The 23,766-nt window shown below is 36.4% G+C and overlaps 5 protein-coding genes and 1 pseudogene across 5 annotated transcripts; 1 reads left to right on the forward strand and 5 right to left on the reverse strand.

Moving 5' to 3' along the window:
* Nucleotides 1–1,815: 1,815 nt before the first annotated feature.
* LOC149004474 (uncharacterized) lies at nt 1,816–2,812 on the reverse strand. Its single transcript, XM_089169518.1, has one exon. The coding sequence runs from the start codon at nt 2,623–2,625 to the stop codon at nt 2,347–2,349; it is 279 nt and encodes a 92-aa protein (XP_089025644.1). The 5' UTR covers nt 2,626–2,812; the 3' UTR covers nt 1,816–2,346.
* Nucleotides 2,813–5,928: 3,116 nt separating this feature from the next.
* LOC149004475 (uncharacterized) lies at nt 5,929–6,683 on the reverse strand. The gene has a single exon (XM_089169560.1). It carries the CDS (start codon nt 6,465–6,467, stop codon nt 6,186–6,188), a length of 282 nt encoding a protein of 93 aa, XP_089025686.1. The 5' UTR covers nt 6,468–6,683; the 3' UTR covers nt 5,929–6,185.
* A 4,796-nt stretch (nt 6,684–11,479) lies between these two features.
* On the reverse strand, nt 11,480–12,018 carry LOC149004476 (uncharacterized). The gene has a single exon (XM_089169308.1). It carries the CDS (start codon nt 11,753–11,755, stop codon nt 11,480–11,482), a length of 276 nt encoding a protein of 91 aa, XP_089025434.1. The 5' UTR covers nt 11,756–12,018.
* Nucleotides 12,019–15,857: 3,839 nt separating this feature from the next.
* On the forward strand, nt 15,858–16,392 carry LOC149004477 (uncharacterized). The gene is made up of 2 exons (XM_089135666.1): nt 15,858–16,286; nt 16,375–16,392. The coding sequence occupies exons 1-2, from the start codon at nt 15,858–15,860 to the stop codon at nt 16,390–16,392; spliced, it is 447 nt and encodes a 148-aa protein (XP_088991792.1).
* Nucleotides 16,393–17,972: 1,580 nt separating this feature from the next.
* On the reverse strand, nt 17,973–18,925 carry LOC149004478 (uncharacterized). Its single transcript, XM_089169504.1, has one exon. It carries the CDS (start codon nt 18,802–18,804, stop codon nt 18,508–18,510), a length of 297 nt encoding a protein of 98 aa, XP_089025630.1. The 5' UTR covers nt 18,805–18,925; the 3' UTR covers nt 17,973–18,507.
* A 3,939-nt stretch (nt 18,926–22,864) lies between these two features.
* Nucleotides 22,865–23,570, reverse strand: LOC149004479 (uncharacterized; annotated as a pseudogene).
* Nucleotides 23,571–23,766: the final 196 nt, after the last annotated feature.

Consider the following 23,766-nt stretch of genomic DNA (forward strand, 5'->3'; position numbering starts at 1 on the left):
AAGCATCCATCAAAACCCCTACAATAGTTCAAGAATTACCAAAGCAATGTCGGCCAATTTACAGATCTTCTTCCTCTTCTCCCTCTGGTTCATGCCCAAGGTCGAGCACCTTATGGGCTCGTCTACAATAACCCTTCAGCATCCTCTCCAGTTGCTTATGACTTCTTCCACCGAAACAGTCAAAACCCCACAGAACAACAGTACTGCTCACAGCCCTTGTGTCAAATCAAACTGTGTTGCCGCACCTATGCCTCTATCAACATTTTCTTCTACTTCAGCTGTTGCAGAGTCGAATGTAGTACACAAAAGCAACGACTTGAACACCAAAACTACCAGCAAGAACCGAGTGGGAGCTGGTGGGTTTGCTGTTCAAGAAAAATTTTAGGGATATCAAGAGTGAGAGTCGACAATCAATACTCCATTTGTAACTTATAGATCTAAAAGCCATCTGTTAACATTACATTCAACAGCGACGATGAGCTGAGCCCCTTGAATATGAATCTTAGAGAAAAATCTAATTCAAAAGAAGTAGAACAAAAACCTACCGACAGACGATCTTCAGTGAAGATCCAAGGCGAATTTGTTACCGATAGACGATCTTCAATGAAGATCCAAGGTGAATTTGTTACTCTCTCGAGCCACAAGGAGCATCCTTTGGGTTTCAGAGTGAGAAAAGAAGAGAAAAAAATGAAGTTTTCATAAAAAGATGTGTATTGTCCACTTTACCCTTGCCTTAACTTAAAAATTTTAAGTAAAACCGCATAAATGAGGATAATGAATTCTCACCCATAATGGATTTTGGAGGTTTTTTTTTATTATTTTAAATAAAAAAATAGATGCCAAACAATTTAAAATAATGAAGAAACATTATAATAGAGAATGAGAATTGATACAAAAAATAGCCTTAATTTAAATAAACTTGGTACATTCAATTGGACATTCATGCTTAATTCTTCTAATTGTCATTTACAAGTAGTAGAAAACTATTTGATCTTTGAATTCATATTCGATTTTTTTGATAGTCTATACCAACTATTTAGTGGTAATACGATGATTCAAACAATGTTTAGTGTAAAACTATAAAACGGGTTGTAAAACGGTTTATAACGAGTTGTGGTTTGGGTTCGGGTTGGTGCGGGCTCTGCCACCCTCAGCCCAAATACAGCCCATTAAGGTTCATTTTGAGCCGGTTCGGGGTATAATGGACCGGTGCGGTTCGATTTTAACGGTTCGGACTGTAATTTGACACTCCTAGTTGATCCTAGGAGAAAGACTAATTCCCCTTCATTGTGTATTGAGGGAGCATATGGTGCCATCAATGTCTAGCTAGAAATAATTATCTTTGTCAATTCAAGATAAAATACCCTAACTATTGACTGATTTTCTCAATTACACTAAAAATTAAATCCTTTGGCCAAGTGCCTGACCTGCATGAAAACTTCCATCATCCATGTGTTTGTCCCTCTTCTTCGAAACGAGGAGATAGAAGTATCTGTTCATACAAGAAGAAAAATACAGATTCACAGAGAAATGATGACATAGGCTACACAAAAGTGTATACAACAATAGAATTCTGATTTCATGATGACAACCCAAAAGAAAACAATGCATAAATGAAACGAACCAGAAACGATGGATTTGGCTCCAGACTCGAATCTTCCTGGAAGACCCTTTAAAGCAAAAGATAAAATATGATTTTGCATCAATCCGCTATCGTTGTCTTCAAACCGCTGGTTTCTCAGTTATCTTACAAGTTACAACTTACAAGTGGTGTATACTGAATCGCCAATGGTTTTGGAAGGAAGCCCACAGAATCCTTCCAAATTCCGAAATGGCTGATTTCAGGATGAAAAAAAATTACGCAAATTTATGATTGAAAAAGGAATCGATCAAATTAGCCATTTGAAAATAGGTAGTTGGAACTGCATTCACTGAAATAAGAGTTGGATTTCCAATTTAGTTTCTAAGACCATGTTTTGTTCTAATCAGTAATACCTTCAACAGAAACGAGCATTAATTCAAAATAAATTCGCTTTTTAATGTGAGAACTGCATCGGCGAAGAAGAAATTTCAGGGGCTTGGAGAAAGCCATGGCTGCCTAACCCCAGTTTCTCTCTAATTTCTTCGTCTAACTGGCTTAGGGTTGGCCTCATTTTTGCAACTTAGATATCACGATCGATGATATGCGTTGGAAAAAAAACCAGAAATCCAGCGCGAAGAAATTGAACAAAATTTGAAGACGATATGAGTGAAGTAAGATGGTTTTTTACTCGTTCTCTCAATCAGTATTTACAGAATGAGCGAAGTAATAGAGAATACAGGTCAAGAAAAGAGAGATTTTGCAGATCAATTGGGACCCCAACAGCTCAAGTACATAACTTTTCTGAGTGATTCTTCGGATTCCTTCCTCTTATCATCGCTTGAAAACACCTTATTAGCAATCGCCATTGAAGAAGAAGAAGAAGGAAGTCTGTGGTGGGTCTGAGAAAGAGATCCAAAATTGTTCTTAGCGTGTTGATGTAGGGATCTAATGGTGTGATTCCACCTACAGAAGCCTTGATCCTTCAATGCTTCAACAGCCCCGACGCTTGCAGCCACGATCCAAGCTCTGCTCGCTGAACTCATTTTGTGTTCTTAAAACCAAAACTGCTGGAATCGAGTTGAACTATCTGGGTAGTGTAAAGATTGCAAGAAGCAGATAGATGAAGTGTGAATTCTGAATTGTGAGTTGAGAGAATCAAGAAGACAGGAATCTTAAATAGGTTGAAGAAGAGCTTGTGATGATAAAAAACCGTGGGCGGTTTTGCCCAATGGTTTCGGAATTGGGTGGGATTACTTACAAAACTTGGTGCTGTAAGTATTCTGTGTTCCCAGGAAATGTGGGAAATGCTTTACATTAATTATTTTCTAAAACCCACTTAATCCAGATTATGGGAAATCCAGCTTATAGATACAAAATCTGATTCATTGAATTTACTTTTCTTTATTAATAAATTCTTCTTGTGTATGTATGTATATTTTATTATAGAGTTTTTTGGTGCTCCTTTATGAGCTTGAAAACTTAGGCTGCGTTTGTTTGCTGGAATAAAGGTGGGGTGGGAAAATTCTTGAAAAATGTGTAAATTTCTTACTTTTCCTTTAAATCCTAAAATGGTAGAGTGTTTGGTTGCTTGGGGTGGGAAAGTGGGAGACAAGGTTCCTTGAATCAAGGAACCTTGTCTGCTGATGTGGCAGTTCAACATTCCCACCCCATGCTATTTTAAAACCCCACATATTTGGTGGGATTTTGTGAAAAAGTTGGGAAAAGTAAAAAAGTGGGACCCACCTGATCACTTTTCCACAAAACCCTTTCCTTTCTTTTTCTTCTCCTTCACCCCACTACATGTAGGACCTACATGTTTTTTTTTCCCACCCCACCTTTGCAAACAAACGCAGCCTTAAGAGAGAGATAAAAACCTTAAAGAGGACGTGTTCTCTGTAGAAGACAGAGAGTGATGATATGACACATCGAGAGGAGTGAAGTCATTAGAAATCAGGGGCAGTTTTCCAAATGGTTTTGGAATTCGGATGGCTCCATTCAGGCCCACCACAGTAAAAGGACTGCAGTGTACCAAATGAAACATGGACAAAATCGATAATGCAAGGTAAGAGGATAAAGCTGATAATAACATGTGAACTGGATATGATCAGAATTTTCAACAAATGAAAAAAAAAAAAAAAAAAAAAGGGAGAGGATGATCATATTTATCTCTTAGCAAAAAAAAAAGGAAAATTTATGTCCAATAATTGAAAGTAGAATTATATACAGCTGTCACGCAATATAATTTTTAGTTATCAGAAAAATAAATAAATTATTCTTTCAAACACGACGCCCTACTTTATCATTAGAAAACATATAGCTTTTATACAAAAAAAAAAATATATATATATATATATAGCTTCAACTGAAAATATAATTGTAAAGATTATTATATTATTATAATATAATGAAATGAAAATATTTCATCTATCCTTCAATCATTTTTCGTGACTTTACTCTCAAACAACCTTTTTTTCTCTTTTTTTTTTTTAATCAATTTTCATAAGGGATTTTTAAGTAATCTTCAACTGAAGAATTTAAAAAGTAAGACACTACAATAACATTCATTAATGTGTCCACTGAGTATCTGTTCTTCTTTTTTTTTGGTTTGTCAATCTTGGTTTTTAAGGCTTTGTCCTGACTAATCCGGTGTTCGACCAAACACCTGGCTATGATGGATAAGTCTCCCAGCAAAAATTTGTTGCATCCACAATGTGATACTACAATGACATTCATTAATGTGTCCACTGAGTTTTTTTTTTTTTTTTTTTTTGTCAATTCTGATTTTTAAGGCTTTGTCCTGACTAATCCGGTGTTTGACCAGACACTGGCTATGATGGATGAGTCTCCCAACATAAATTTATTGCATCCACAATGTTTTGATACCGAAACCTTGCTTCAGTGGATCAAAGGTGCTTACTGCTTGGACCAACGAATATTTTTTAAGATAATATAAAGTGGGGATGAGAAAAGCCTCTCCTTTTATCTTTTGAATTCGAAAGTAAATATTTGCTCAAAATAATAAAACTTACTTTTAAGCTATAAGTTCTAACCAAGTCATGGGATAGCAGCGCTAATACCGATTCTGGGGAAGGAGGGTTTGAATCAAATATGCTACTTGCTTGTATGTGTACAACCATCAAGTGAACCAAATGAATAAAAAATTAATTAATTAAGATGAGCAAAGCTAGACCTGTAAATGGATAGTTGAAATTTTTATTTTTATTCGTTTAAGGCTGTCTGTATCTGGAATTTTTTTTACCGAGAATATCTGTATTTGTCCGCTCAACAACTAGATTCAAATTTGGATAATATCCGAATAAAAATTTATTCGCATAGACTAAAGTATTCAACATTTTTTTCTTTAAAAAAGAATGATATAATCGATTTTCAGAACTGGTAATCTGTATCCGGATAATCGAAATTGAAAATTATCCTTCTCCAAAAAAGAAACTAATAATTAGATTTGGAAATCGATAATCAATTAGAAATTAAAAATAGAAAATGAAAATTTTGACAACTACCAATGAATAATTGGATAATTTATTGGATCGGATTATTATTAGATATTCAATAAAGTTTCGGATTCGAATTCAGATGCATTCTTTAAATGTGGCAGTTTTGCTAATTGAATTTGGATTTGGATACGAACTGATTCCGATCAGTTTACAGGTGTAAGCAAATTAGCAAAACCCCTCTTGTTCTATGTTTTATCATGTCCAACTTTAATATTAGTGGTAGAAGTCAAAATATGGACCATATTTGTTTAATTTTCTTTTGCGTACAATAAGTATGATTGAAAAAGTTAGGAAAAAAAATCATATAAAACGAGTGGTTGAGATTTTGACCTCAACCACTCGTTCCATCTTCACCCTAAACAGCTCAGAGCAGTACTGAGGCTCTTTTTTTTTTTTTTGGTTGCCAACTCCGGTTCCAAGGCTTTGTCCTGACTAATCCGATGTTCGACCCGAGTTGCACACCTGGCTGTGATGGGTGAGTCTCCCAACGTGGATTTTTTGCATCTACAAGGTTCCCGTATCGGAACCTTGCTTAAGCGGACCAAGTTGCTTACCACTTAAACCAACCTCTGTTGGTAAAACACCGAAGCTCTATTCTTCGTTATCATGGGCCTATAATACAGGGCAAAACATCAAATTAGGCTTCATTCGGTGGATGCTTCATCAACCGAGATTTGAATGTCGATCGTCTTTCACAAAAAGATAAAACCAAGTTGTACAAAACAAAAAATTTTTTGAGACTTCGATCAAGTAGGCAGCACAGTGCTGCTGCACATTCAATGAAACAAGACGCATTCTCCTGAATTGAAAAGAAAAGCATATTGAGAAGAATCATCAGACCCTGATTGACCAATCTCTAATGTCTCTGTATGAAATCTAAGAAGGCAAATATTTCAGAAACTAGGAAGAACATTTGGACCAAAATGTGCTAAATCACAGAATTAATTAATGCGTTTGAAAAGAACAAATGAAACAAAAGGTTTATCCTTTAAATTAGTTTGTGTAAGTTCTCTCAATCAATCAGTATTTACAGAATACCGGACCAAATAACAAAAATACAGTCATAGAAAAGAGAGATTGTTTGGAGGTCAATTGGGTCCCCAACAGCTCAAGTACATAACTTTTCTGAGAGACTCTTCAGATTGCTTCCTCTTTTCATTGCTGGGATGAACTACTTTCCTGGCCATGGCATTAATTGAAGAAGACGAAGTGGGCAATCTATGGGCTTGAGAAAGAGATCCTAAATTATTCTTGGCATGGTGATGGAGGGATCTGATGGTGTAATTCCATCTACAGAACCCTTGATCCTTCAACGCTTCAACAGCCCCAACACTCGCAGCCACTATCCAAGCTTTGCTCGTTGAACTCATCTTCCCAACTTGATTACTGTTTCTGCTTCTCTTTGTATCTCCAGAATCGATAAGAAAACTGAGGGTTTTTTTGTTGAAGGCAACAACAAGAGATTGAAGGATTGCAAATCTATGAGTGAGAAAAATGCTCTGAGTAGCACTTGGTAGTGTGAGGTTGAGACAGAAGCTTTAATTAAATAGGAAGAACAGAAAAAGATGTTCAAGGAAACTGGGTGTGTGAATTTGAATCCGTGGGCATTTGCCGATGGTTTTGGTGATGAATGCAGCAAAGCAAATAAAGGACAAAATCAGTAATCCAAGTGGACTGAAAAAAAACCATCGACGTGACACCACATCTTTTCTTTTGGGGTAGGGAAATGCTTTTTAATTGAAATTGACAATGTGGGTCAAGTGGGCGAATCTAAATTCAATAAATTAATTACAAAAACCTAATGTGGTATTATTCCAAGGAGTTAGTGGTTTCGTGAATTTTTTCGTTCCAGGTTTCCAGCCTTGCGGCGGGTTTTCTGTTCCCAGGTTGAAAACAAAAACCGGAGAAGCAACGCTGAAGTGGAATGAATTAAGAACATAAATTGAACCTTGTGAAGATAAAACCAGTTGCTTCTATTATAAATATTTTAAATAAAAATAATAACTCAAAATGTGGGATTTTGCTTAGGAGCTAGCAGCGGAATTAACGTACAGCTAGGTACAGTGCACTGTTTAAACTAAATTAAATTTGAACAATGGGAATCCATTAAATTTGAACAATTTTAATAATTTGAAAGTGTGTTAATTAAACAGACCAAGCAGTTAATCTAGGCCGTTAGCTGCGCTGCCTTGTGCACAAGGAAAACCCCAAAATATGACCATTTCAAAAAAGAAAAACCACCAGGTGAAATTGGAAAAGAATTTCCTTAAAAAAAAGTAATTGAAAAAGAGAAGAAGATGGGGTGTGTAACTTTTTCTTCAGAAGACGCTTTCAATGAGTATTAGATGAGTTATAGAATTTAATCATGTATGATATTATGACCTAAAGATACTCATTGGATTCACCCTATATCTTAGGTAGTTGAATCTTATACGTATTGACAATTAATTAAGAAATTTATTCAAGGAGAAGAGTCAAATAAAAAGATGGATAATCAATAATAAGTTAGGAAAAAAAAAAAAAACTAAGGAGAGAAAATACTAGAGAGATAGTATTTTAGTAGTAGAGAGTGACAGAGAATAGTGAAGAGATTGTAGGGATTCTAACTATCAAAGGATTACTCAGTTAGTAATAATCAACAATTCTTAGTGAAAAGATCATGTATTCAACTCTTCCGGTGTTATAATAAAATTATATATAAAAACTATCTTTTCAAATGTAGTCGTGATGTGCATAAATTGACTCCATACCAAAAGAGATAATCCGTGACTATAAAGAAATTCAACCTCTTAACCTCAAAACTATGAGATGTTGATTTTTATTAACCAATCCAACCCCTTAGGTTTAATAAACTCATTAGTACAATCCCTATCAGCCATTTAGCAAACTCCTAATTAGCCTTTCCTCACTAGAATTGTTAAGGTAGCGTTTGGTTCTGTAGTTTCTTAGAATCGGCTCCCAAGGAATCATGATTCCAAAAAATTAAAAAAAAAGAAAGAAAAGAAAAAGTTCGGAATCCATGTTAATCATAGAATCGGATGGTTCTACATTCTAGTGTAAAATTGTGATTATGTGGAAACCACCTCAATAGGTGGTTTTCAAATAGAATTACCAAATTATTCATAATAATGTAATTTATTAACTATTTGTTAATTAGTTCTCTAATGACATTCCGCATTTGTTGCAAATATGTTTTTTTTTTAAAACCCTTAGGATTGGTTTAGTTGATAAAAATCAAATCTTATAGCATGAAAATATTTCCATCCTCTATATATAACAGTGCCAGTCTCGAAAAGATCTCATAGTATGAGAAATATTCACATTCCCTATATATAAAAGCGTTTGTTCCAAAGAAACCTCATTGTATAAGATCTAGATTTCACTCTCCGTACTTAGCGAAGTTGTAGATACTAAGAAAGTCACCATGAGAGAACTGGTAGGTAGTTTGAAACCTGATGGTTGGTCCAAGGAGAAAGACTATCCCCTTAATTGTGTTGAGGGAGCATATGGTGCCATCAATGTCCAGAAATAATTATCTTTGTCAATTCAAGATAAAATGTTCTTAACTATTGACTGATTTTCTCACTTACTCTAAAAATGAAATCCTTTGGCCATGCTTGAAGGAAAATTATAGAACCATTGTCAAATTTTATGGAAACAACTCTCCATTCAAGTGCCTGCACGAACACTTCCATCATCCATATGTTTATTGCTCTCTTTTTCAAAACGAGGAGATAGAAGCATCTCTTCGTACAAGAAGTAAAATACAGACTTATAGAGAAATGATGACATAGGCTCTGCTTTTGCCTGTGTTTGTTTGCAAAGGGGGAGTGGGAAAAAGAGGTGAGAAAAAAAAAATTGTGAGCACTATATGTAATGAGGTGAAGAATAAGAAAATGAAAGAATTTTGTAGAAAAGTACTCATTGTGGGTCTCACTTTATTATTTTTTACTCTTTTTACAAAATAATATCTATTTTATAGAATTTTGAAAATGCATGGGGTAAGAAAGTTAGTGTGCCACCTTACAAAATAAATTTTCTTAATTTAAGGAAGTTTGTTTGCTAACTTTTCCATCCTATGAGTGAAACAAATCACACTTTTAGAATTTCATGAAAAAAATTATCTTTTCAAACTCTTTTCCACCCTTTTTTTCCCCACCCCACAACAAACAACGATGCCAAAGTGTATACAACAATTAGGGCTGTAATAGGGCTAGGCTATGAGTCTGTGACGGGCTTTTGCAATCTTAAGTTCAGCCTTATATATTCTATTCTAAGCTCATTCTCGCCCTAACTCTAATTCAGGGCAAAAAAGTATTGTCTATGACCCTAAGCCCTACAAGGCAAAGCCAAGCGCATTCCTGCCCTGATTGGCCCTGTCCCTAGTCCTGATTGGCCATGTTCCTAGCCATAATTGGCCCTGTCCTTAGCTCTGATTGGCTCTATCTCTAGCCTTGGCCTTAGCCCTGATTGGCCTTGACGTTGGCCCTTATTGACCCTATATGTCCCTAGCCCTTATTGGCCCTATTTGTCCCTAGCCCTGACCTTGTCCCTAGCCCTAATTGGCCATGTATCTAGCCCTAATTAGCCCTTTCTTTGGCCCTAGCCCTAGCCCTGATTAGCCCGATACTTGGAATTGGCCTTAATTGACCATATACTTGGCATTGGCCTTAATTGACCCTATCATTGTCTATGTGCCTAATTCATTGAGATTAAGCATCAATGACAAAATTAGAGCCAAAATCAGGGTCAAAATTTGGCTAGGGTTAGGGCAAAAAATCAGGGACAAGTCTGGACAGGCCCGATGAGCCAAAGAGTAATCACAAGCCCAATGGGCCAAAGACTAATCATATGCCCGCCCTTTTCCCTAGTCAGGGCTAGAATATTTTGGTCCTAACCCGCCGCCCTCAGGACCAAAATCTTGAGCTTGGGCTCAAGGTCGGTTTAGGGTGGTTCAAGGCTGTCTGGGCCAAACTTGCACCCCTAACAACAATAGATTCTGATTAATAATAATCATGAAACTTCATTTCGGAAAAATTCGCGAATTTCACTCAATTTGGTGAGTGGCCAACCAAAAGATGCACCGAAAAATTAAATTAAATAATATCGTCGAAAAATTGCTAAATATCGCCGGAAAGATGTCGAATCTACAAAAAAATAGGAGAAAATCGGCACCAAACCTGCAAAATGTTGCCGGAGACAGATTGACTGCCACCACTACGTTCGTGTTATATGTTTTTCTTTGCCACTTTGGTTCGATCAACCAAATAAATCATCTTTATGTTGAGCTTCATGGTCAAAATCCTTCTATCATGGGCAAAATCTTTGCTTTGATGAAGGGCTTAAAAGAAGTAAATAACTAACGAAGAAGAAAGATGATGCTTGACTACCTGCCAAAGAAGAAAATGATGCCTGACTGTCTGTGTGTGAAGAGATGAGCTCATCTCGTCAGGGTAGCTGTCTTCCACTAAGGTAAAAATTGAATTTATTTTACGGTTGAAGTTAAAGAATTGAGTTGACACTTGAGACTTGAGAGTTGCTTTTGTAGCCACATCTCTAAGGAGTGAAAAAGTGATTTTGACATTTTGTTTTTACACATTATTATGTAGCGTATAGGCGCAATTTCGGAGAGATTTTGGCGGATTAACTGGTTCCGAATCAGCGAAAACGATATCTCGTCGAGACTTCGCACCTTGAAAGCTTGAATTGATAACGACCCAAAAGAAAACAATGCATAATAAATGAAAAGAAGCAGAAACAATGGATTTTGCTCCAGAGCCGAATCTTCATGGAAGACCCTTTAAAGCAAAAGATAAAGACGATTTTGCAGAAATCCGCTATCGTTATCTTCAAACCGCTGGTTTTCAATTATCTTACAATCGGTGTGCACTGAATCGCCACTGGTTTTGGAAGGGAGCCCAAATTAGCCATTTGAAAATAGGTAGTTGGAACTGCATTAATTGAAATAAGAGTTCGATTTCCAATCTAGTTTCTGAGACCATGTTTTGTTCTAATCAGTATATCTTCAACAGAAATGAGCATTAATTCAAAATAAATTCGCTGTTTATTGTGGGAACTGCACGGTGAAGAAGAAATTTCAGGGGCTTGGAGAAAGCCATGGCTGCCTAACCCTAGTTTCTCTCTAATTTCTTCGTCTAACTGGCTTAGGGTTGACCTCATTTTTGCTACTTAGATATCACGATCCATGATGTGCGTTGGAAAAAACCCAGAAATCCAGCGCGAAGAAATTGAACAAAATTTGAAGACGATATGAGTGAAGTAAGATGGTTTTTTTACTCTTTCTCTCAATCAGTATTTACAGAATGAGCGAAGTATTAGTGAATACAGGTCAAGAAAAGAGAGATTCAATTTGGACCCCAGATCAATTGGGACCCCAACAGCTCAAATACATAACTTTTCTGAGAGATTCCTCAGATTGCTTCCTCTTATTATCGCTTGAAAACACCTTGTTAGCCATCGCCATTGATGAAGAAGAGGGAAGTCTGTGGTGGGCCTGAGAAAGAGATCCAAAATTGTTCTTGGCGTGTTGATGTAGGGATCTAATGGTATGATTCCATCTACAGAAGCCTTGATCCTTGAGTGCTTCGACAGCCCCGACACTTGCAGCCACGATCCAAGCCCTGCTTGTTGAACTCATTTTTGTGTTCTTAAATCTCTTGAAATCGAGTTGGGTAGGTTAAAGATAGCAAGAACTAGATGGATGGAGTGTGAATTCTGAATTGCTTGCTGCTCGTGAAGATAAGATAAGGTGGTGAGGGATCTTAAATAGGATGGAAGAAGAAATTGTGATGATAAGAAATTAAGAACCCATGGGCGGTTTCGCCCAATGGTTTCGGAATTGGGTGGGATTACTTCACAAAACTTGGTGCTGTAGCCTGTAAGTGTTCTGTCTTCCCATGAAATGTTGGAAATGCTTTACATTTATTATTTTCTAAAACCCACATAATCCAGATTATGGGAGATTAAATTAAAATTTTTCTTCTTTTCTTTTTTTATCTGTTAGCTTATAGATACATAATCAGATTCATTGAATTTACTTTTCCTTATTATAAATTCATCTTGTGCCTAAACATGTATATTTTATTGGAGAATTTTCAGTGCTACTCCTTCACCTTGAAAATTTAAGAGAAAATTTTGTCAATGGTTTTGTAATTCGGATAGCCCATTCAGGCTTAGAGCAGTAAATAGACTGAAGTATAGGCCGTGTAACAGATGCAAGGGTAAAATCGATAATTCAAGTTAAACGGAAAATCATGGACATAGGGTCAAGACCACACAAATGGATGAAACGATGAAAGATGATAATAACATCTGAACTGAATATCAGATTTTTCAATCCAAAAAAATAGAAAAAAAAGAGATGAGGGAGAATATAATTATATTTATCTCTTACCCAAAAAAAATGAAAGAATTGTATACACCAATCACGCAGTATAATTTTTTGGGTAAAAACATATAGCTTGAATTGCATAAGAATAGCTGAAAATATAATTATAAAGATTATCATATTATTATAATATAATGAAACGAAAAGATTTCATCCATCCTTCAATCATTCTTCGTGACTTACCTCTCAAACAATTTTTTTTTTCTTATTTATTTTGATATTTTTTTATTTTCATAAGGGTTATTTAAGTAATCTTCAACTGAAGAATTTAAAAAGTGAGACACTTCAATGGCATTCATTAATGTGTCCACTAAGTAACACTTATAATGGCAATGTTATAGCAGATTTCCTAGCCTGGAAGGCCCTTTCGGTTTCGGGCCCCAAAAAAAATATAAATCAGGTGTCTTCCTTTTTTTGGTCTTGCCGATCTATATTTACAGTATTATGTGATATTAGTTTTACAACATCTAAAGAGAAAAATGGGATTGGTTATGCTTTTCTTTTTTCAAATGGAAGTCTGATGCATATTGTTTCGGATCCAAAAAAAATTCGTCTTCTTTAATGGGTGAAATTTTGTGCCTTCGTGATGCTTTTTAGGATGCAATTCAAAGTGCATATAGATGCATTTAGATATGTTATGTTAATCAACCGATTATCCGCTTTTTAAATGGCATCAATTTGGTCTAAGACTGGGATATTTGTCTTATTTTAGAAGATATTTTAAGTCTATGTCAAGATATTAATGTATATAATTTTCTTTTTTATTTCAAGAGTGTCTAATGCTTTGGCAGACACCTTGGCTAGAAGGGTCCGGTCAGTGTTGAGTTTGACTGTTTGGCCCGTTTCTCTCCCTAGCTGGTGGATTTCTTACCACAATGTTGTTTCTCTTGGTAGCTTTTTATGAATGCAATTCTACAAAAAAAAAAAAAAAAAGTGGTTGTTATAGACATTATGGCTTAACCCCTTGGACCTGAGTGAGCCACTCAGGCCAATTCGTTTGGCTCAAACCCAGTTTGCAGGGTTCATCAGATACTTCTCAGCAGGGCACTTCTTGGTAGAATACTTGCTAAGAAGAACACTTCATGGTAACTGTCCACTGAAATATTGGACTTGCCGGACAACCCTTGTTTAGTGCCCGAAAAGCTATATCTTGGAAAAAGTAACAATGTAAGGGGATCTGATGTACCTTTATCAATACGTCGATCAATGCATTAAATTCAGCATTAAATGCACTGAGATTCGTTAAATGCTCAATGCTTGCGAGGAAGCTTCTCATTTGCTTGGGACTTCCTCGAGTATTGCTCTCTTACGTTTTGTCTGCTAAAGTAAGGGGTTGTTACATTCACATTGTTAAGGTAACTTAGAAGGGGGTGAATAAGTTGCAACTAATGGACTTGGCTAATTTTTCGGTTTAATTGCAAATTCAAAGTAAATTGTAGATTTCAATGATAATTAAGTATTACAATCAATCCACAAGACAAGTATTTTATAGTGGTTCGACTTTGCAAGTCTACATCTACTCCTCTCTTGGCCTCAAGAAAGTATTCCACCAGTGATTCTATTTCAATACAATGGGTATATATCAAACCCTTTACAATCTATGTTTAATAGGGCAAGAGCACCCTTTATAATCGTTGTTCTAAGTAGGGGAATAACACTCTTTACAATCTTTGTTCTAAGTAGGGCAAGAGTACCATCTACCAATTCTAACTAATCTAGACTAGAATTTAATAATCAATATAATTTGAATAATTGAAAGATATTACCTAACAAGAGGTGTGACACTTTACCCCTTGAATGAGTGTGATGTAATGATATGATTGTTCAATGGAAGAGATGCACCACTAATGAAGTCTCAATGGCCTTCAATCACTTTAAATTTTACTCCAATGAGCTTGTTTGACAACTTTGGAATGTCCTTCAAAGTTGAGTGAGGTTGGAAGACAAGTGATCAATGTTTGTTCACCAATTTGAGAGTTTTGAGAGTTGTGAGATAGTAAATGCTCAATAGGCAATGTATGTACTCTCAAATAGGGGTGGTTGGGTTTATAAAGATGTCATTCAATTGTTTGACTCGATCTCCCACGGATATAAAATTTCACAATAGACGTCCATCTCAAATTTTAGCCATTAAAAATATAGCCGTTCTCAATTTTAGCCATTAAAAAAATAGTTGTTGGGCTAAGTCAGGACCAGACGGAGCATACAGTGTACCAACATGTTTGGGTAGGGACTTGATTGGGTTTTTTGTGTTTCTAGCCAACTCTAAGCCTCATACACCCTCCTAATATTTCCTAGGTCAGTCTAGTGACATGATATGCATATGATCTAATGCAATTACATATGAGTGCATGTGTATCTGTCTTAAGTCTCGAATTTTTCTAAGTCTTGAACTTGATTTGATCTTTGCATATTCATATGCTTTGATTTTGATGTTTAGCTTGACCTTGATTCCTTTTCTATATTACTTGATCTTGACTTGGGCTTGAGCATCCGGTGAGTTTGATCCAATGAGTCAAATTCTGTTCACTTGTTTTAATAATGAGCTGGACAATCATAACTTAATGTAAAAATTAGTAATTTGTGTTTGTTATCATCAAAATTAATGGAGGCTAATGTGGCAATACTGACATGACATTTCCCAACATACATCAACGTGAGTCTAACCATCAGATCCAGTGGGGATAAGGTACAGCTGTCTTGAAGCTTCTTCAGGAAGATTGGGTCCTTAACTTAGTGATCAAGTAACCATGAGTCATCACAACCCTTCATCTGAAACTAAAAGATTTGAGAGCTATGATGCATTCTTACCACCTTAGAGGTATGAACTTGACATATAAGCCAATACTCTACATAGATTAGGCTAAGTCCATGAACAAGAATTCTCACATTTACTCTCCTGCAACTACTCAAGAGGACATTTCTTCTTCATCTTCTTGAAGCATTTACTCTTCCTACGAGGATTTGTGTTTTCTAGATTCTGATTTAATCATTGGAGGTGGCTTCTCGTCCTGAGAGGCGGCCCACACTCACGTTCTTTGTTTCTCAGGAACCATGCTTGGTCTAGCAACGAACCAGATAGCCCATAATTAGATTTTGGAACAACAGTGGTCGAGGTTGAAATCTCGACCACTCTTTTTGTATGCTTTTTTTTTTTAAACATTTTTGTTATAGATAAGTATGGTTGAAAAAGTTAAGAGAAAAAAAAAAACGTACAATACGTGAAAGAGTTAAGAACACTTGGTAGGTTTGCACACCCTCCACTCAAACTTAATAAAGATACCCGCTTGGGATTCGCACACCTTCCACTCAAACTTACTGACACATAAAAAGATAGGAATTTTTTTGCTCGATGGCACATTGGGTGATTTTTCAACTTCCAAATGCAATTTGTCATAGATGGCCCAAGCCAGAAGGTAATTTGGTGGCTATAATTTGTGATGGTTTTAGTCGAGAAAACATTGGTGGGTATGGAGCTATTGCCCGAAACCGTCATGGTAATGTAATTTTTGCTTTGGCAGGTGGTAGTAATGAGAAAAACATTACTCGGTTGGAATTATATGCGATCAAACGTGGCATGGAGACTGCTTGTGAAATGGGTATGACGATGATAGAAATTCGATCCGATTCCATGGTGGCCATACAATCTATTCAAGGACATTTTTCTACATCTTGGAGGGTTGTTGATTTGATCATGGAGATTAGGGAGCTAAGGGGTGGTTTTTTTATAAGTAATTTTGTTCATCATGTTCGGGAGATTAACGTTTATGCGGACTTCCTGGTAGGTTTCCTTAATACCTCCCAAAACCTCCCAAAAAATTCATCTAGCTATAGATGTTCTTCCGTTAGCTCTTTCTGATTTTGTTCAGGATGATGCTAAACTGTAATTAATTTCCTTTTTTTTTTTCCTTCCTTATTTCAACCCCAACCACTCTTTCCATCTTCACCATCTGCAAAACATCAATTTAAGCTTCATTCAGTGATTGCTTCATCAACAGAGAGTTCAATGTCGACCGTCTTACACAAAAAGTATTGAGATTTCGATGAAGCAAACGCGTTTTCTTGAATTTAAAAGAATATCTGAGAAGAATCATCAGACCCGATTGACCATCTCTAATGTCTCTCTATGAAATCTAAGAAGGCAAATATTTCAGAAACTAGGAAGAATGTTTGGACCAAAATGTACTGAAGCACAGCACTAATTAATGCCTTTGGAAAGAACAAATGAAACAAAAGGTTTATCCTTTAAATTAGTTTGTGCAAGTTCTCTCAATCAGTATTTACAGAATACTGGACCAAATAACAGAAATACAGTCATAGAAAAGAGAGATAATTTGGAGGTCAATTGGGTCCCCAACAGCTCAAGTACATAACTTTTCTGAGAGACTCTTCAGATTGCTTCCTCTTTTCATTGCTGGGATGAACCACTTTCTTGGCCATCGCATTAATTGAAGAAGACGAAGAGGGTAATCTGTGGGGTTGAGAAAGAGATCCTAAACTATTCTTGGCTTTGCTCGTTGAACTCATCTTCGCAACTTGATTACTGTTTCTGCTTCTCTTTGTATCTGAAGAATGAAGAAAACTGAGGGTTTTTTTTTGGTAAAGATAACAACAAGAGATTGAAGGATTGCAAATCTGTGAGAAAAAAAAAATGCTCTGAGTAGCACTTGGTAGCGTGGGGTAGACACAGAAGCTTTAAATAGGAAGAGCAAAAAGAGATGCTCAAGGAAACTCTCTGTACGTGTGATTAGAATCCGTGGGCAGTTCTGCTGATGGTTTCGGTGACACCATGGGAGAAGAACACTTTTTAATCGACATATGCGTCAAAGTGGGGGAATCAAAATATATCAATGAATAAATCACAAAACCTAACGTCGTGGTATTAATATTCAAAGGAGTTGGTGGTTTCGTAATCCTTTGTGCAGACTAGAAGCAGACTACTAGGTTTTCTAGTTGGAAAAGGAAAACAAAAAAATACTCTTTTTTTCTGGAGACCTGGCAGGGTTGTAGTGGAATGAACTAAGATGATAAATTAAACCCTTGAAGATAAAAAAAAAATTTAAAAAAACACCAAAAGATGCCATATTAAAAAAATGTCACTGCTTCAAATACGATTTCCTGTCACTTTCCTTTTAAGATCTCTTTTTCTTCGCCTGGACCAACAAACACTGAGCGAGTAGATGTTTTTCTTTGAAGAATACTTTTAATGAGTATTTGATGAGTTACAGGATTTAATCATGTATAATATGTTGATCAAAAGATACTTATTGGATTTATCCTAATACTTACATTAAGAGACTTAGTTCAAGGAGAAGAGCCCGATGGATAAACCATAATCAAGCGAAAGAAAAAGAAGTAATGAGAGAGAATACTAGAGACTAGAGAGATAGTATTCTAATGGTAGAGGGTGAGATAGAGAGAGAGAGTAGTGGAGGAATTATAAGAATTTTAAAAATTAAAAAAAATTCAATCAGTTGATGATATTCAACTCCCTCTCGTGGTATAAAAAATTTCTAAACATGTAGGTGATGCAACCAATAACCTCTTAGTACAAGAAAATTAATTCTAACTCTGAATTCCTAGTAACCAAGCCAACCCACTTAAGGTTTAGTACACTCCCTTGTGACCTTTAGTCGAATACTAATTTGCCTTTCCAAACTAGAAATTGTTAAAAAATCAATCTCACAATTTTCTTGCCATTTAATTGCTGAGTACCAAAAATAAGCTGCTAGAGAAACATCTCATTTGGTTGTGATTAGAAAAACTTGAAGACTAACGAGTTATGAATCCTGTTGATCTGGATCTCATCCCAATTTATCGAAATTATCCCATCATATAAGTATCCGCAGCAGATTTGAAATCAACAAGAGATCGAACAGAGCATAAATGGAATAGATATATGAAACAATTTTTGTTTTGTTCATTGAGAGTCTCAAAAATTAGTATTTACAGAATTGCCGAAATTGGAGTGCTACAGCTCTAGAAAAGAAAGACTCTGGAGCTCAATTGGGACCCCAACAGCTCAAATACATGACTTTTCTGAGAGATTCCTCCGATTGCTTCATCTTTTCATCACTGATCAAAACCAACTTCTTCTTAACCATCGCCATGGAAGAAGAGGAAGAAGAGGAAGAAGAGGGAAGTCTGTTGACTTGAGAAAGTGATCCGAGATTGTTGTTGGCGTGTTGGTGGAGAGCCCTAATGGCATAATTCCATCTACAGAAACCTCCTTGATCCTTGAGTGCTTCGACAGCCCCAACGCTTGCAGCCACGATCCAAGCCCTGCTGGTGGAACTCATTTTGGGATCTTCGCTAGTTAACTATATCTTCTCTTCTTTGAATCTTCTGAAATGAAATCGGGTGAGAATATCTGCTAAAACAACAAGTAGAGTGTCACCGTGAACTTGAGAATGAGATGTTCTGAATTCAGTGAAGTTGAGAAGATTCGGCAGGTAGAGAGACATTAAATAGGATAAGAAAACAGAGGAGAGAGGGAGAGACGGTGACGATGAAAAGAAACCGTGGGCGCTTTGGTCCAATGGTTTCGGACACGGGGGATAAATTGACAATCCGGTTTTCAAAATAAAAAAGGTGGACCCCACATCGCGAACCTCGAATGACAATTGACAGACAACATGTCTGTTGAGACTTGAAATACATTTCCGAGTATTAAAATTAACAAACTGACAGAGAAAACCGGAGACGGTATGGTATTGGTAGTGTTAAAGAGTTGGTGGTTTCACGAATCCCAAGTTCCAGATTGGATTTGCGGCATATCCTTGGATTTTAATTTGCCGCAGCGGCTAGCGATCATGCCACGTGTATAAAAATAAATCTAACGGTTGCAAATAAAAATACGAGGATTCAAGTGTAAATATAAAAAAAAAAAATTACAAAATCTCACTAAATCTTTTAAAATTTTAAAAAAGATAAGTGTCTGATGTTCAATCGAGTCACTCGGATGAACTGGATTTAGGGATTTTCGATTTCTCTCGCTTTTTGCTTGCTTTAACTTCCTTTCTACATCCACCACAAGAACCTCCTTCTAGATGATTTGTAGTAGTTGGTTGAGGACTTGGAAGAGCTTTGATCATGTCTCTTGCTTTCAGTCTTCTTGCAAAATAAATAGTAACCGCCAAACCAAAGCCAACAAGAATAGCAGCGATCGTGGTCCCAAGGTACTTGGACCATCGTTTAAGGTTTCTGGGTATGAATTGCAGAGCCGGATGAAATCTTTTCCCAAAGCCAAGAAAAGGAAAGTGGTTCTGTTTCACTCCAATCATCCGAGAACATGTTCTCGCAGAAATCAACGATGAACAAGAAAAACCATAACTCCTAGTCCTAGGATTGAACTTCCTAGGAAAAATTGAAGAACAAGACTGGCGCTTCAGTCCCTGGCTTGTCTCTTCAGTTGGAGCTTTGGAGGTCGTCAGTTTAAGATTCTCGAAGCGAAACCTGGGAAGGCATCAACAACAAACTTTGCTTTCTTGTAAGACCTCATGAACAGACGACGAGTACATACTACAAACACAAAACCCTTTGAAAAACTTGTGTAATCTTCAGAGAAACTAATATAGAAGAGATATTGCAAATGGTGGATCTAGATCTAGATTCAGCGTTTGATTTATTTTGGGAGACTCTTGGTTCGATCATTCCCACTTAGAAGAGACGAAGAAGAAAACGGGAGAAATCGAAAAGCCCTAATCGATTTGAGCGAACATCAAAACTTTTTTTTGGTAAATTTTAAAAGATATGGTGAGATTTTGTAAAAACAAAAAAATTTATATTTACACTTAAATCCTAGAGTTTTTATTCACAATTGTTGGATTGGCATCCGTACACGTGGCGTGAGCTGCCACAAATAAAAATCCCAAATCCCCCTTGTGTTGGGGATTTTTGTACGCGACAACCTTGGAATAGTGCCACGTTTCATTTGAAAAATTCAAAGGTCAGATTTTATATCTTAATTTTTTAAGTTGAAAAGGTTTTCTAAATTATAGTTACACCCTTCTAGAAAATAATTTTCTTTTCTTAAGAAGCTCTTAGAAAATATTAAATTTACAAAACAAGCCCAATTCTCTCATACACAAAATGAGGTTTTTGTTCTAAACCTAACCCAAGCCGCTTTTCTGCCCTTATCAAAGGCAACCCATCAGCCACTTCATCTTCTTTGGCGCTCTCGTCTTGGTCTATGAAATCCTTTGTTACAACAATTTTTTTTTGTTTTTGCAAACGTTTTGCGATTTTAGGTATTGTTGATGAAAAAAAAAAAAAGGAGGAAGAAGAATGAGAAGTTGAGTAAAGACTCAACAAAATCTGGTAATTGATTGTGGGTTAGAATATAAGAGATAGGAATAGTACAAGAATGAGAGGGCAGATGAAGAAGTCTCCAAAGACTGCTGGGATTATAAGAGAGAGACTGTTGTGGGCCTCCTGAAGTTTTGAAGTGTTAGATATGATCGTGAGAGAGCGACCAAGACCAAATGTAGAAGATGGAAATGGTCGAGTTCTGTTCAGATTGAAGTACCTGAAAATAGATGGTCTAAAGCTTGATGTAATTATGGTGTGTTAAAACATTTTGGGTATGTTGTTTATGTTCACCAATGTAAGGGTAAATTAGAGCCAGGGAATAGAAAGTGTATCTTTTTATGTTATCCTCTAGGTGTTAAAGGGTATAGGTTGTGGTGTCTTGAGGATAAGAAAGTGATTGTTAGAGGAGACGTTAGGTTTTATGAGATAGAGTCTGTTAAGCTTAGATCTTCAAGTAGGGAACCCATTACCTAAGATCTTGATAGTAGTCTCACTAAGTTAGGTCTGGGGATAAGCCTAATGTTGAGCTTGATACCCTTAATCTCATTGATTTAGAGACTAATTTAGAGCCTTCTAGTACTCCCTTAGAAGTCAAACAAGAAGCTACTAGAGAGGATCCCTTACACAACTACATGCTGGCTAGAGATAGGGTTAGAAGAGAAATTAGGAAGCCTTATGTGAGTGAAAACATTAGTTTAGGTTTCAGATTTGGTTTCCTTTGCCTTTAATGTTGCTGGTCAAATTGAGAGAAGTGAACATAGAACCTTTAGATAAGCCCTAGATAACCTAGAAATTGGAGAGTGGTTGGCTACCATGAAAGAATAAATGTGTCAGAGTCACCCAATCGATATCCATTCACCCGAATACTCGAGGAAGAGATCCATAACCACAAGATCCAGTTTCATGTCATATCACCCACCATTCCACATAATAATATAATTATGAACAATAAATAAATCAACAGGCCAATGCTAAAAGTAAAAGTATCATAAGTAGTCAAAAGATCTTAAAAGGATTTCAAAACAATAAATGGAAACAAAGTCAAAACTATTAAAAATGCTAATCTTCAAGGAAAGTAAATTGGAAAGGATTACATCAAACATGTGTCTTTAACAAAGTGATAAAAATGAATCTCAAATGTCTCAGTTTCACATGTAATCTCAGTCTTTTTAATGTTGGACTAATCTCGACAAGCATAGTCGTGACATGCACACATGTCACTGTTTATGTCGCCATCTTCGTAATACAGTATGTTGTACACAACGGCCGACGACATTTCTTAATCTTGTATCGTCGCAACATCTTGATTTGCAATAAAATCTAAAAACACAATTCTACAATGAATGAATTCAAAAGAACTCAACAAGTAATTCAAATATTTATTTTCACTATTCTAGCATATGAGAAAAATAATAATAATAGCATGATGAAATGATATGATGTGTAATGCAATGAGGTACTGCTCTTATACTCTAATCATTGCAAATCTCTATTTAGGTAAACACGCATTAAGATAGGACACCAATCTCCTCTGGGTAGGTCTTGTCACTCTGATCTTTTTCAAATCATAGATAAAGGGATATAGTCCACATCATCAACCTTGGTTAAGGTTTAAGTTATCAGTCTCCCACCATACCTTTCCCAACCCAATACATAGTCATCTTCTTTAAAATATTACTCAAGGTCCAATTACATTCCCTCATGCTTCTCGCTTTATTATTTTAATATCCTCCTAAGTCTAGGGTATGCATTTATAACTCTATTGATCATCTCGTGTCCTACCATTATCACATTCTTAGACACCCACCAACCAAATACGGTTGTCGATTCACTTGGCCTCAATTCACTTGGCCTCAATTCCTTTTAAGAAGAAGAAGTATGTAATAGTATTCCATGTAAGGCCTTGCCTCTCCATTAATTAGTTAGAACCACGATAAGAATTGAAAGTATCAAGTCGAGCTAAGCCAAGTTAAGGAATACTAGTTGCTAAATGTTAATTTCACATTTGTTGCAAATATGAATATCAAACTTGGATTAGGAGGCCGAAATAAATTGAACCCAGCTGCAGAAATGGAATAGAAACAAATGATATGAACATATTTTTGCTTTCTCGTCAAGAATCAATCTATTAATCTCAATCAATATTTACAGAAGAAGATAGAAGGAATACAGCTATTTGGAGGTCAATTAATTGGGACCCCAACAGCTCAAGTACATAACTTTTCTGAGAGACTCTTCAGATTGCTTCCTCTTTTCATTGCTGGCCATCGCAATAATTGAAGATCGAAGACGAAGTGGGCAATCTATGGGCTTCAGAAAGAGATCCTAGATTAATCTTGGCATGATGATGGAGGGATCTGATGGTGTAATTCCATCTACAGAAGCCTTGATCCTTCAATGCTTCAACGGCCCCAACACTTGCAGCCACTATCCAAGCTTTGCTCGTTGAACTCATCTTCACTACTTGGCTACTGTTTTTACTTCTCTTTGGATCTCAAGAATCAAGAAACTGAAGGGTTTTTGGTAACGATAACAAGAGATAGAAGAGAAAAATGCTCGATCTGAGTAGAACTTGGTAGTGTGAGGTTAAGACAGAAGCTTTAAATAGGAAGAACAGAAAAAGATGTTCAAGGAAACTGGGTGCGTTAATAGAATCTGTGGGCAGTTTTGCCGATGGTTTTAGTAATGGGTGCAGAAACCAATAAATCGATCGGTGATGATACAAGTGGGGAAGAAAACCACCTGACACCACATCATGGGAGGGGAATTTTGTTTTAATTGGGCAAGAGTGAAATAAAATTAAGAAAAAACACAACAAGGGAACCGATATTCGAAGGAGTTGATGGTTTCGTGAATCCTTCATTCCAAACTGGGCGGGGGGTGCGCCCCAAGAACAAAATGAGGGGTATTGCGGTTGAAGTGGAGTGAGGTGAGAATATAAAATTCAATTA

This window comes from Hakea prostrata, chromosome 9 (genome assembly GCF_041222555.1).
Source record: "Hakea prostrata isolate BN-2017 chromosome 9, UWA_Hpros_2, whole genome shotgun sequence".
Classification (NCBI taxonomy): domain Eukaryota; kingdom Viridiplantae; phylum Streptophyta; class Magnoliopsida; order Proteales; family Proteaceae; genus Hakea; species Hakea prostrata.